The following is a 13,401-nucleotide window of genomic DNA, read 5'->3' as shown; positions in this document are numbered from 1 at the left end:
CACACAGCAGTACCTACACTCTGATGCTAACTTAACATATACTTAAATTCTCAGAAAATAAATAGCTATGACAGAATAGCTAATAGCTCTGAGATGAATCGCAACTGTACAACCTTTGATTTGAAGCAAAAAAATTAATAAAAATCAGGAATTAAAAAATCAGGATAAAGGCAAAGTTGCAAAACTGTGTCCTAATATATTTTCAGAAGGAATGAACTACAATCCCACAAAGTACTCATATGAATTAAAATGGCAGTATAATATAAACTGGCTTATGTACTGATGAAGAAAGAGAAAGAGTCTGTAGTGAAATATTGCCTCACCTGACCACATCAATAATGCCTCCAATAAGTTTCTTGGCTAGAAACATCTTGTGGCACAAATGGTTCAGTCACTACCTAAAAGGAAAAAGAGACAGAATTGTTATACAACACACGTACACATACAGTGGCAATCAAAATTAGACCTACAGTACCTACAATTTTCTAAATTTCAAGGTCACTGCTATGATCTATTTGAAGTTTTCCTAACAGGAGCAGAATGGCCTCTTTTTTTTTTTAGCATATTTTGAAGTACAGTATAAAAACCTACATAAGATATTTCTCTGTGATTGAAAAATCGTGTTTTTTCATATCGCGATATTATCGCAAATGCAATTAATCGTTCAGCCCTAGTGTACACATTGGCTCTTTTTTTAAACGGGTCAGCGATGACTGACAACAAGCACCAGACACACTTATGTATAACACTACACTGAGAGCTCCTGTTACTCACAGGATCTGAAGGCACAAACTGGCCAGGGTCAATATTGCTGTGGAAACAAGATAAGAAGGCATAGTTATGCTTTCATATCAATTTCACATACACAAGAAGTCACAGTTGTATAAGTACACTCTGGTTTAGTATTAACATCTCATGAATAAACACACATAACACCACTACAGCTAGTGGTCAACCGATATATATAAGGCCGATATATCGGCCGATAGTTGGCATTTTTCAAATATCGGCATTGGCCGATAAGTTTGTCTGTTTGGCCGATATGTTCAAGACTTTTTTTTTGACGGTGCTGAGAATGGCAGCACCTGAGCTCACATTTCCCTTTTCATTGTTTAACAGTTCTGTCTAATACGGATAGAAGTCTGTCTAGTCCACACTATGCTGCACATTATTTGCCCATTTTCATATTCATATAATTTTCACTGTGTGCTGTATGTAAAATGAGTGTTACCTTGGCTTTACTTGAAAAAAAAAAGAAGATTCCCAATGCACACAAACTTCCCAGAATACTGAGTGCCTTGTTGGTTAGTGTTTACTTACTTTTTATTTATATATTTTTAAATATTTCTTTATTTGTGAAAAATACTGTAATAGGATTACAGAATCAAGTTGCTATCTAAAGTATAAGTTTATTTTACACATTTTTTAATTTTCAAATGATTTCAAATTTATATTTATAAAAGCCTTTTTATTATTTTTAGCAAATTTTGAAGTACAGTATAAAAACCTACATAAGATATTTAAAAAATAACTCTAATCAAAATTAGAGAACACTTACAGATACCTCCAAGTTATTGGTGTTAATCTGGTACCTGGTGCAAATTTCCTTAATTATATGACAAACCGTGTTTAACTGGCAGCATTCCTCTAATTTTTACTGAGTTTGCAATATTGCGGGCTGCTCTAAGGTGACTGAAACCCTGTGACAGGAGGCTGTCCAGATGAAGGCCAAAGGGATGACCCTTTCAGTCATTGCAAGAGAAGCTAGTCATTCCAAATCTGTGATTTCTTGAATATTACAACTTTACAGTTGACTAATTAATTCAAGTCCCCCAAAAAGGTTGGTCGTCCATGTAATACAAATGCATGAGAAGACAGGATAATGCAGAGACTCTCAATAGGCAATCGGTTCAACACTGCAGCTGGAATTGCTTGCATGCTGAACGATGAACAGGGTAAGGATCTGTTTAAGAGAAGTCAGACTAAAAGTGCACTCTGCAGTGACAAAACCACTCATCAGCAGAAAGAATCAAAAGGCTAAGCTCACCTTTGCTGAGGAGCATGTTGTGTGGATAAAGGAGAACTGGTCCAAGGCTCACTTTAGTGATGAGAGCAGGTTTAATTTATTTGGGTCAGATGGGATTATATACATTATATTCGGCGTCAAAGAAGTCAGTGAAAGGTGGAGGAGGAAGTGTCATGCTTTGGGGAATGTTTTCTCATACAGCTACATGGCAGAGTGAATGCAAATGTTTATCAGAACCTCCTGCGGCAACATGCAGTTCCTTTCCTGCAAGCATCTCCCAATCAGCCTGCAATTTTCATGCAAGACAATGCTCCGTTACACTACAAAATTGGTGAAGCAGTTCCTTGAAGCTAAGAATATTGAAATAATCAAATGGCGGGCCCAGAGTCCTGATCTAAGCCCGGTTCAAAATCTCTGGCAACAAAGTTATGGCTAAGAAACCCATTACAGCTACCAAACTATGAAACAGAGTGGAAGAAGAGTGGATCAAGATCTCACCAGCACAGTGTGGGAAACTAGTGATGTCCTGCGGCCGGCTGAAGTTATTCAAAGCAAGAGCCTCTACACTTCCTACTAATTTTTTACAGCTTTAACTCTCCAAAATTTTAGTTGTAATCTTCTTTCGTGCTACAGAGGTTACTGTTCTCTCATTTTGACCACAAAATAAAGGTTTTTGTTGAAATGCCTTGGTTATTTTGTAAAACATGTAAGAAGAACAGTGGTATACCAACAGCTAATATTCTTTTAAATTTTGAGTGATGAAGATTAATTAACAATATTTCAGAGAAAATCAAGGATTTATGGATTGTTCTCTAATTTTGATCTATATATATATAAATATATAATTTTGATATATACACACACACACACACACATACATACACACATACATGTATGTATGTATGTGTGTGTATATATGTGTGTGTGTGTGTGTATATATAGATAGATAGATTAGTCACTAACTGCGCCAAACCAACTTTAAATCAATGAATACACATTATTAATGGCAACACAATCAATATTAAAATGTCACGATTGTTGAAAGGTTTAATACAAAAATGTGAGCACACTGGGGGTTGCGAATGTCAATCATCTCAGTGTTGACTCAATGCGGACATGCCTAAGTTAACACAAATATGAACCCAACCACCCACACTAATTAAACCGCAAAGAAAAAAAAACACTCATACAGTTTCAAAGCGAAGCACGTCTAAACTGGCATTAAAATAACGTTACTCTTAGATAACCGTTTGCAGCAGATTGAGAGTGTATGAGTAACTCGGGCGTTTTTAACTTTTCAGATCGCTTTAATGCGACGTAATTATCTTGCTGACTATCAGTTTTGTCAGCAGAAATATTCTTCAGATAACAGCATTTGTTAGTCCTCTTAAAAAATGGTTGGCATTTAAGTAATAATCTGAGCGATCAATCATGAACGTATTATTAGATGCTCGACTAAATTTGGATGCGAGTAAAACATGCTAACACGCTAAACCAGCTACCCGTCATGACTCCGCATTAAACAAGGAAATATCGTACGTAACATGAATTTACCGGACAATATATTTGCTACTACACGTGTAAAGATATTGTTTATCTCGCTGTTAAGGGCGTAGAAAGATTAAACTCACCAGTTAGCAGCGGAAGGTAATGTAAACTGTCGTCTGTCACACGGCAGTGCAGTGCGCATTTGACAGGATACGCGGATTTCAAAATAAGTTACGCAAACGGCGTAAAGACAGAGTGAACCCACCAACCCCCATAAGAACGATACGCAAACTGCGTAGAAAAAGACCTGCCCATATTTCCAAGAATTTTAGGAGGGGAAGACTTTTACCACCTGAGCGACGAGTTCTAAGTTGCACGTCAGACTGGTACAGGATTATACAAATGTGTAAAAAAAAATACAACAGTCCATAATTACAGCAATTTATTTATGTTGCAAAACACCCATTTATTGTCTTTTCGCTAAAAATGGTCAATGTAGATCGGTTTGTACAAGATTAGACAACTCTGTAGACCTTTCAGCTTAGAGAGGACAAATATTTCAAAGGCTGTCACATACATGCCAACCAGTAAGGTATCTATAGTAAGATATCCTTACAGACACTAATGCTCTGTATGTACAACAATATATTGTAGACATTTTGTGTATTGCATTTTCACACTTAGCTTTGAGGGTGTAAACATGTATAACCTGTTTGTCTGGTTCAAAGTTCAGGCAAGTCTCTGAATGTGTTACTTCTTGCCAAGCAACAAATTGGCACGGATGACTTTGGGAACGTTGCGAATGGTAAGAGAGACTCTGGTGCTACGGGGCAGCGTGTCCCCCACCTGAGCCCCTGTTGATGAGAGATTCACCACATGCTCTGACAAAATATCCTCACAAACTCCCTGAATACCGTGCAGATAAAGCTTGTACATGTCATCCTGGAGAATCAGCAGACTTCTTCGTTGTACGAACAGTGATAGCATGTAGCGTCTTTCTTCTGTTTGAGGAATTTCAGACTGCAGGGAGAGGAGGAGAACTTTAAGAGACTGGTGCACTTGTGTTTGATAGTTTGATTGTTTACCTGAGTTTGTCTGCTGCTACCTGAGTCTGACAAACAGGCTTGTAGAAATCCAGAAGTGTATGAGAACCCAGACTGATAGTTGTTACTGTGGGGTGATACTGTGGTCCATCCTCATGAGGCTGAGAAAGGGGGAACGAAGGCTAAAATGAATATATTGTGTGTGTTAAAAAATTATAACTACAGGAAATTAAAGGTAATGCACTCTCTTTACCATAATTCCCTCCCCAGGCTTGTATTCATTTACAAGCACATGATTTGCTGTCTTTCCAGCAAAAGCTCCAAGAGCCGATATTTTCTCTGTGTACTTTAGAAGCCAATCAGGGAGCTTCTCAGCAAGCATTCCTTTGGGATTTGGCAATCCACCTGGGAAAAATCAATCAATCAATCAATGTTTTTTTTTTTTAAATATCCCCTTCAGCTCAGCTACCTACACTGAACTCTTGTTAAAGTGAGAAGTAGTGAATCTATGTCAAGAATTAAAGAGCTACAAGTACACAGGCCACAGCTTCTAACAAATAATTTGTGAAGAAATATTTCCAGTAGACATGAACAGGCAAACATTTTTGATTCCATCAAACAGGAAAAGATAAAGTATATCAGACAGTAGGGATTAACCCTATAAAGCATACTGTATCATATTTGATAGATTACCAACATGATCAAACCTTTGCTGAAGAAGTAAAATGCCCTTTAGTATAATTCTAAAAATGTCCACCTTCAGGTTGTGGTACACATGTCTTTTTGCTGAGAAATCTTTGATCATTTTTATAAAGTAAACATAAGCATAACTTTTATATTGTTCGTAATATTCCAAAATAAACATTTATAAGTCATCTTATTATGACATATTATGGTTTTTGCTCAGTTTGAGCCTCTGAATAAACTTTTTTTGAAGTTACTGTATGGGCCATAAAAGCCTGACACATCAAATATGATACAAAACATTAAAGGGATTGTTCACCCAAAAATGAAAAGTCTGTCATTAATTACTCACCCTCATGACGCAAGACCTTCATTCATCTTCGGAACACAAATTAAGAATTTTTTGATGAAATCCAAGAGCTTACTGACCCTGCATAGACAGCAACACAAGTACCACGTTCAAGGCCCAGAAAGGTAGTAGGGACACAACACATGTTTACTAGAGTACCACGATACATGTGTGTGGTGCTGCTGACACAGGAACCGTCGTACTGACATAGAACGCCAATGCGCTGCGCCTTATTTGCAAGCAGATGAATGCACACGCATGTGTTGTGGTACTCTTGTGAACGTGCATCAAACACTGACACGCAAGAGAAGAAATTGTTGAATAAAGTAATTATTTTTGTTTGTTTTTTTACATTTACATTTAGTCATTTAGCAATTTTATCCAAAGCGACTTACAAATGAGGACAATGGAAGCAATCAAAATCAACAAAAGAGCAATGATATACAAGTGCTATAACAAGTCTCAGTTAGCTTAACACAGTACACGTAGCGAGGTTTTTTTAAATTATATAATAAATAAAAGAAAACAGATAGAATAGAAAAAGAATAGAGCAAGCTAGTGTTAGAGGCCTTTTTTGCTTTTGTTAATTGTATAATAAATAAAACGCTTCGGAGCTTCGTGAAATTAAAGTTGAACCACTGATGTCACATGGACAATTTTAACGATGTCCTTACTACGTTTCTGGGCCTTGAATGTGTGAGATCCGTTGCTGTCTATGTAGGGTCAGAAAGCTCTCGGATTTCATCCAAAATATCTTAATTTGTGTTCCAAAGATAAACGAAGATCTTGTATACGGGTATGGAAAGACATGAGGGTGAGTAATCAATGACAGAATTTTCATTTTTGGGTGTACTATCCCTTTAAACTTTATTATTATTATCACTGAACTAAAAGTTCAATAATAAACTGTTCTATTGGAAAAAGAACAAAATCTGACTATATCAGACTTCACATGGTTAAGTAAGTATTTACATTGATTAATTGCTTATGTCAAATATAACCTGTTACTGACCCCAGTTCTGTAGCCTCCTCCCTGACAACTGTGTCCACTTGGGCTTGGGAGCTCTGTATACCTTACAAGAGACACAGGCCAGTGTATAAAGCACTGCTGACATGTTATGTAGGTGCAGATAGCAGCATTCCAGGAAAACCGGGCCATTTAAAAGTCCTACCTGCTGCAACAGATACTCCTCCTCAGCCTCCGTTATAAAATTTGGAACATAATAAATAGTTGGAGGAGTCTAAATATAAATCATGTAATTAAAAACAATAATATGCGTCCATTCAAAAATTAAAATGACAAATCTCAAAACTTACCTCCTTCACAATGTACTTTTCCAGGTCAGCAGAAATGTTACATGGATTTGCCATCGTTATCATTATGTCAATATTTAACCATCACAGATTTATTGGCAATGCAAGAAATTGACTGTCATGACACTCGAGAGTCTCTAAGCAAGCATTCTATGTCTAAAACTTAATTTAAAAAGTCCTTAATTAATATTTACAGTAGCATCTATGTTTTAAATCACTGAATTGTTGCTGAATGAGCAGGATTGTTCATTGATGTGTTGTTTCATCGTGTACTCTAGTGACACGTGTGACTCAAGTCGCCGTCTACAGGTTTGGAGAGGACGTGCACATTTACAGAGGGCGATGTGACCATTGAAATGAATCGTCAGGAATGTACGCATGTAGCATAATTTGAATCAACAGCAGACCATGATGTGCAGGGAGTACACGAACGCCTCCAAAAGACTGAAGACAAAAAATGATTTATTTACCCAATCAAATACATTTATTTATAATATTAGATGTTTTGCTTGTAAGTGAAGTCGTAAAAGGATCATAAAATAGGTTACCAACGTTTGTGGTTCTAGCTATAGGGGCTACCTTTCTCCCCTGTTCCAGCTGAAATACCCCCTCCTTCTCTATCTCTTTTTTTTCTCTCTTTCCCGTCTTTCTCCTCCAACTCCCAATTTGAGCCCGCAGCGCTGCAGCTCTGGTTTCCATGGCAACGCAGAGCAAGAGCCACATCTTGAATCAGCCATGGTTTCCTTCATTAATAGTTATTGATCAAGTGTGATAATGCTAACAACATCAACTGAGGAGCACAGTGCAGGACTGCATATGCCTATCGCTCTTGACCACTGGAAGCAGAGAAAGAAACAGCCCAGCATGTAAATGTTGATACTGGCCACTGCAGTGTGTGTTGCATAAACTGAGCAAGACCAACAACTGTGAAGCACAACATACAAATGTGAAGCATAATAAACAACATACACTTTTTAAATGTATATTTCATGTATACTCCTGCAAAAAACACAGTGATTTTATGTTTTAACTGATGGGGTTGCCAGATATGCTGCTCAGCGCTTCATGCATCATTAGAAATGCTAACAACTCTTCTGATGCTATGAATCATTCTGACAAAGCAGCTAGAGTGAGTGTTGTAATATGTATTTACCTGGTTGTAGTGTTGCGGTTTTTGGGGAGTTTGGGTTGCCAAGGTTACGCAGAAATAGTGATGAAATCGTGACAGGAATACGCCTGTGTTCTGACACTCTCCTCAAAGCCATGCTCCACACAAACTTGTCGCCTTGACAACATGATTTAATGATGAGATCCTCCCCTACAACTATCTTTGAAAACCAGACACCTCTATAGGAGAAAGCAGCAAACAGTAATCTCACAGATTACTTCAGTACATCCTTTTCCTATGATTAGACGAGACACTGTTCTGCCATTTCAAAAGGGGAAGGCTGGATTGTATTGCGCACAAACGGTCGGCATTCATGCAATTCTGATGACCTTGAATGCCGATGAAGGTGACACAGCATCACATTTGTAACTAAAAATCACATTTACAGCTAAACAGTCCAGAGGAAGCTGGAGTGTTCATGGCACCATTGTGTAATGTTCTTATTATTTATTATCTGTTATTATTGAGGTCTTATGCACTGTGCTTTACATGTTTAACTGGTGTTGCATAAATAATCACAAATATCTATACTAATAAAGAGATTTGAAGATGCTGCACTGAGATTGCTGCTGCATTGTACAAGTCACTTGATATCCTAATGTGACTAACGAAGTAGTGTCGTGAAATAGTGACATGTTCAGTATTGCCTTAATGTTGTGTACTGCTGTACTACTGTACTGTAATCATGTCTTATCTATGCAGTACTGCCAATATACTGGACCCTCTGTGTAAGCATATAAAATGTAGGACAGTAGTGTGAATTTAAAAGCTGCTACAATGCAGACAGCACACTGAATGAAGGCGAGAATACGAGGGCATGGAAAAGTGATCATCCCTATGTCATATTCCCTTCAAAGGCGTCACCTTTCAGAGCTTTGAAGGGTTGAACATGCATTTTAAAATCATCTTGTTTTGAATTTGCAACAATATCTGTGCACTGTAAGAGAGACTGATAGAGAGAGACATAAAAAGACTGAATAAGAAATGGTTTTGGAATCAACATATATAATGATTTTTTGCTGCTGATTCCGGTTTCCAAAAATCTAAAATCTTTACAAAAAAAAAAACAAATCTTATCACAGATACGCAGAATTTAAAACAAATAAACAAACACACAAAAAAATACATATGCAGAATGAAAATAATTTTTATCTTAAAAAAACAGCATCTTGACATAACCAATTAACCATGTTCCATCCAATACAACAGGTGCTGAAATATCAACAAGTCTAAAAATTCATGTCTGTGAAACATTACACTCTCTAGTAGGCCCTTTTTCTGTCACAGACAACAGATGCCTGATTTATCGGGTGAGTAAGACATGCTTTTAATGAGGTGTTGTGTGCAAAGAAAAGATGTACTTGTCTCCTGTGGGACCTGTGAAGTCACTCTGACCTGTATTAAACAAGACATGGTATAATAACACATCGGCATATGCAAGTTTGCGGAGTTTGAGCCCTCACACCCTCACATTAGGCTACCGACCTGTTACATTCATTTTGTCTGCATTGTGGACGTTTTCGCATCTTAAAACACATGCTGCTGTGAGACCGAATGTATCCAAATGCAAAAGGAATAATGATCGAAGTCTGAATTCCTTAAGTTCTAAAGGACTGGAAACACTGGGATCCTTAACTAGATATCTTCATGGTAAAAGAACATCCCTTTGATCTTTTATTTTCATCATACATTGGATTTAATAAGTTGTCATGAGCCTTGTGCAGAGAAAATTAGCCCTTGGGTCTGTTATAATGAAATGTGCTGCTACTAAACACCAACAGAAAACAACTGATTTTATTACTCACAGAGTTGGTACTCTGGGCCTCTAAATTAATTTTAGTTGTCCAGAAAAATTGGCTAGGTACCAATAAATGATAATTATTATTATTAACAGCAAAAAAAACAAAAAAAAAACAGCTTTGTTATAAAACCCAGTCTTTAATTGATACACTGTACAACCATATAGCCTAGCGTTTGGGGAGCAATTAACTAACATAATTTTTAGCTGGTGTGTTTTAATAATGTCAGAGCTGAGGGTATGGTCAAATGCTTTCACTTTAACAGTCCCTTTTCTGTCTGTCATTAAGCGCTGGAAAGTTAATCGTTCATCCTTAATGATCCTCTTTTTCGTAAGTATCGTTGGGAAGTCCGAATTATTCTAATGAATTCAATTCGATCCTAAACAGTAAGTTTATTATAGGTTCATTTGAAAATTCTGAAATCATAGTGAATCGGTTCATTCATAACGGTGTGTTCTCCCAAAGTCTGATGCATTAGAGAATAAAAACTTTCACTGATTCGAGTCCCTGTATTGTGTATGTACCGTTTTCATCTCAATTAGCCTATGTACATAAGGATGTTTTTGTTGTATCACTCTATTGTTCATACGTTTATTGTCTTTTTTGTGCCAGAAATTCTGTTCAGTATGAATTATTTAAAATATCATTAGATAGTTTTTTATTTGTATTTATAAAGTAGCCTACGCTTAAATGCAGTTAGCTACTTTTTGTTTGTAGCTTGTAGTGTAGCTAAATCTTTTATCACTACGAATTAGCTTAGGCATATAGCTTGGCAAGGTACAATTTCAAAGTAGCAATAAAAACAATCAGTATCCGAGGTGTGTCTTCAACATATCAAATATGTATGTCTCTGAGTGTGTGTGTGTGTGTGTATAGCAGGCACACAACACACTTTAATAATAATAATAATTCGTTACATTTATATAGTGCTTTTCTAAGCACTCAAAGCGCTCTACATTGTGAGGGGGGATCTCCTCATCCACCACCAGTGTGCAGCATCCACACGGATGATGCGACGGCAGCCATAGTGCGCCAGAACGCCCACCACACACCGGCTTATTGGTGGAGAGGAGACAGAGTGCTGAAGCCAATCAGTAGATATGGCGATGGTTAGGAGGCCATGATGGTCAGAGGCCAATGGGCAAATTTGGCCAGGATGCCGAGGTCACACCTCTACTCTTTTCGAAAGACATCCTGGGATTTTGAATGACCACAGAGTCAGGACCTCGGTTTAACGTCTCATCTGAAGGACGGTACTTTTTGACAGTATAGTGTCCCCATCACTATGGGCGCTAGGACCCACACAGACCACAGGGTGAGCACCCCCTGCTGGCCTCACTAGCACCTCTTCCAGCAGCAACCTAGTTTTCCCAGGAGGTCTCCCATCCAGGTACTGACCACGCTCAACCCTGCTTATCAGTGGGCGACCAGTCTTGGGCTACAGGGTGATATGGCTGCTGGATATTGTACTTTACAATAGGCTATAGCACTGAGGCCTAGAATGGCATCTTTTGATTCGTTGTTTACAGGAATAATCAAGGAAACATACCACGTATGAACATCCACACAGAACGCAATTTACAGCAGTCTCACTGCCATGGCAACTGCTGAGGCGGTCGAGAAGTGATCACTTTAAATTCATACCTTATGGATATCTCTTCATTATTATTTTAAAGATTTGGTGAAAACGTTTTGAGGGAATTTTAATAATGATAATAATAATACACATTTAAGTGGCTTCTTTTATTATCATAAGATCTTATACAATGTCATCCCTTTACAATAATTATAATAATTTCTTCTCATATCCTACCAACGCAAAATTGGATAATTTATTTTTCAATATCTTACTGCAGATTTATTCAAGCATAGAATGTGTCATTTCTAATAACAAGAAAGAAGCTGTAGAAATAGTTAACTTTGGGATTCAGCAGATGTGTGTGTGTGTGTGTGAGGAAAGGGAGGGTTTGTTAGAGCAAGGAACAATTGCTGCAAAAGGTATCCAAGGCAACCAGGTAACCACATCAGCTCAACAGTACAAAGATATGAATAAAAACTTAAATCATTAACATTCTCTTCTGCAACTGCTTATTGCCTAAATTTATTAAACCCAGTCTTAACAGCCATACAGTTGTTTTCTGGGCTATCATCTGTGTCAGTGCATTACATAAATGTTGTTTATGCATTTCTTATTGCTTATGAGTCTCACACATACACGCAAATTTTGGCTCTTAGCGACCTAACAGCATCACAGGCAGGCGTTATGATTCATACTGATCTTGCCATTCATCATAATGACACTTCAACCGCGCCATCAAACTGCAGCACTGCAGGACCGTACCGCTTCGACACAGCATCACCACAACCAACAGTGTGTGTGTGTGTCTAAGAGAGAGAGACAGAGCCGACTGGAGCAAAGCCAACATGAGCTGATTTTGAAGCTCCTTTTCTTCTCTCTCTCTCTCATCATAATGACCAAAAAATCACCAACTTGGCTTTGCCGCACATGCAGTATGCTGTGTGATGCTATTTGGATAAACTGTTTGTTTGCGTGTAACATATTAGTTAAATATAGTATAGTTGTAAATAGTAGTAAATATAATAGTTAAATATAGGCTACAATCATTTTCAACACCACAAAGACTAATACTAATTATTGCTACAAAAAAAAAAAATTCTGATCACTAAAAAACAAAAACAAAAAACAATTCTTATATTAAGAAATCCTATTTAGACAACATAAATCGTAAATCAGTGATAACCCAAAGATAACTGGAAATATTTGCTTTATTTAGAAGCTATAAGACAAACAACTAAATTAAAACAAAATGAAAATAATAAAAATCTAAATATGACAAAAAAATACATATAGGCTAATGCCTTTAAACATCTAAAAATTTAAAGGCGCTATATGTAAGACTTTTCATGTATTAATCGCTTTTTTATTGTGTGAACTGCTTATAACAAAACTTTAAAAAGAGAACTTAAAGGGTTAGTTCACCCAAAAATAAAAATTAGCTTGTGTTTTACTCACCCTCGAGGCATCCTAGGTGTACATGACTTTCTTCTTTCAGACGAATCCAGTCGGAGTTATATTAAAAATGGTCCTGGCTATTCCAAGCTCTATCATTGCAGTCGAACAGTCCACAAGTCGTCAAATAAAGCGTGCGCGTCCATAATAAAATGTGCCGCACACGGCTCCGGGGGGTGAATAAAGGCCTCCTGTAGCGAATCCATGTGTTTTTGTCAGAAAAATATCCATATTTCAAATGTAATAAACACTTTTCTCTCACTTCCGGTATCTGTCATACGTGGAAGCCGTTCCAGCGGATGACGTAAGACGTCGGCATTGCATGATTAGTGACGAACACGGAGCAAGAACAAAACAAAACCACGGTCATGAATTAGAAGTACAAACCGAGGATTTGCAAAGAAAAATGTCAGAGGATTTCGATATAAACCAAGAGGAGACTGGTTTTCCTTTGCTAAAGTAAGGAAACTTTGCTTCCTTTGCTCCTATAAACAAACTC

At 37.4% G+C, this 13,401-nt stretch overlaps 2 protein-coding genes across 3 annotated transcripts in view; both read right to left on the bottom strand.

Annotated features, from left to right (window-relative positions):
• The window catches only part of LOC107746417 (calpain small subunit 1-like), a 10,929-nt gene extending 9,176 nt beyond the window's left edge, over positions 1–1,753 (bottom strand). The window contains exons 1-2 of the mRNA XM_016560639.1: positions 1,700–1,753; positions 775–843 (exon numbers count right to left, since the gene is read on the bottom strand). Of these exons, the coding sequence (XP_016416125.1) occupies positions 775–843; positions 1,700–1,753 (123 nt within the window). The remainder of the gene's footprint in view (positions 1–774; positions 844–1,699) is intronic.
• A 2,219-nt stretch (positions 1,754–3,972) lies between these two features.
• On the bottom strand, positions 3,973–7,168 carry LOC107746424 (alpha-ketoglutarate-dependent dioxygenase alkB homolog 6). Of its 2 annotated transcripts, none has more exons than XM_016560645.1 (6): positions 6,908–7,168; positions 6,763–6,831; positions 6,603–6,663; positions 4,811–4,962; positions 4,620–4,739; positions 3,973–4,534 (listed from the first exon to the last, which is right to left on the bottom strand). In XM_016560645.1, the coding sequence occupies exons 1-6, from the start codon at positions 6,968–6,970 to the stop codon at positions 4,265–4,267; spliced, it is 735 nt and encodes a 244-aa protein (XP_016416131.1). In that variant the 5' UTR covers positions 6,971–7,168; the 3' UTR covers positions 3,973–4,264. The 2 variants fall into 2 exon arrangements, with proteins under 2 accessions (XP_016416131.1, XP_016416132.1); XM_016560646.1 differs by having other exon boundaries at positions 4,620–4,718.
• Between the last annotated feature and the right edge of the window lie 6,233 nt (positions 7,169–13,401).

This window comes from Sinocyclocheilus rhinocerous, unplaced genomic scaffold (assembly GCF_001515625.1).
Source record: "Sinocyclocheilus rhinocerous isolate Xijiao unplaced genomic scaffold, SAMN03320098_v1.1 scaffold77, whole genome shotgun sequence".
Classification (NCBI taxonomy): Eukaryota; Metazoa; Chordata; class Actinopteri; order Cypriniformes; family Cyprinidae; genus Sinocyclocheilus; species Sinocyclocheilus rhinocerous.
The sequence above is the reverse complement of the archived record's forward strand: the minus strand, read 5'-3'. Positions and strand labels throughout refer to the sequence as shown.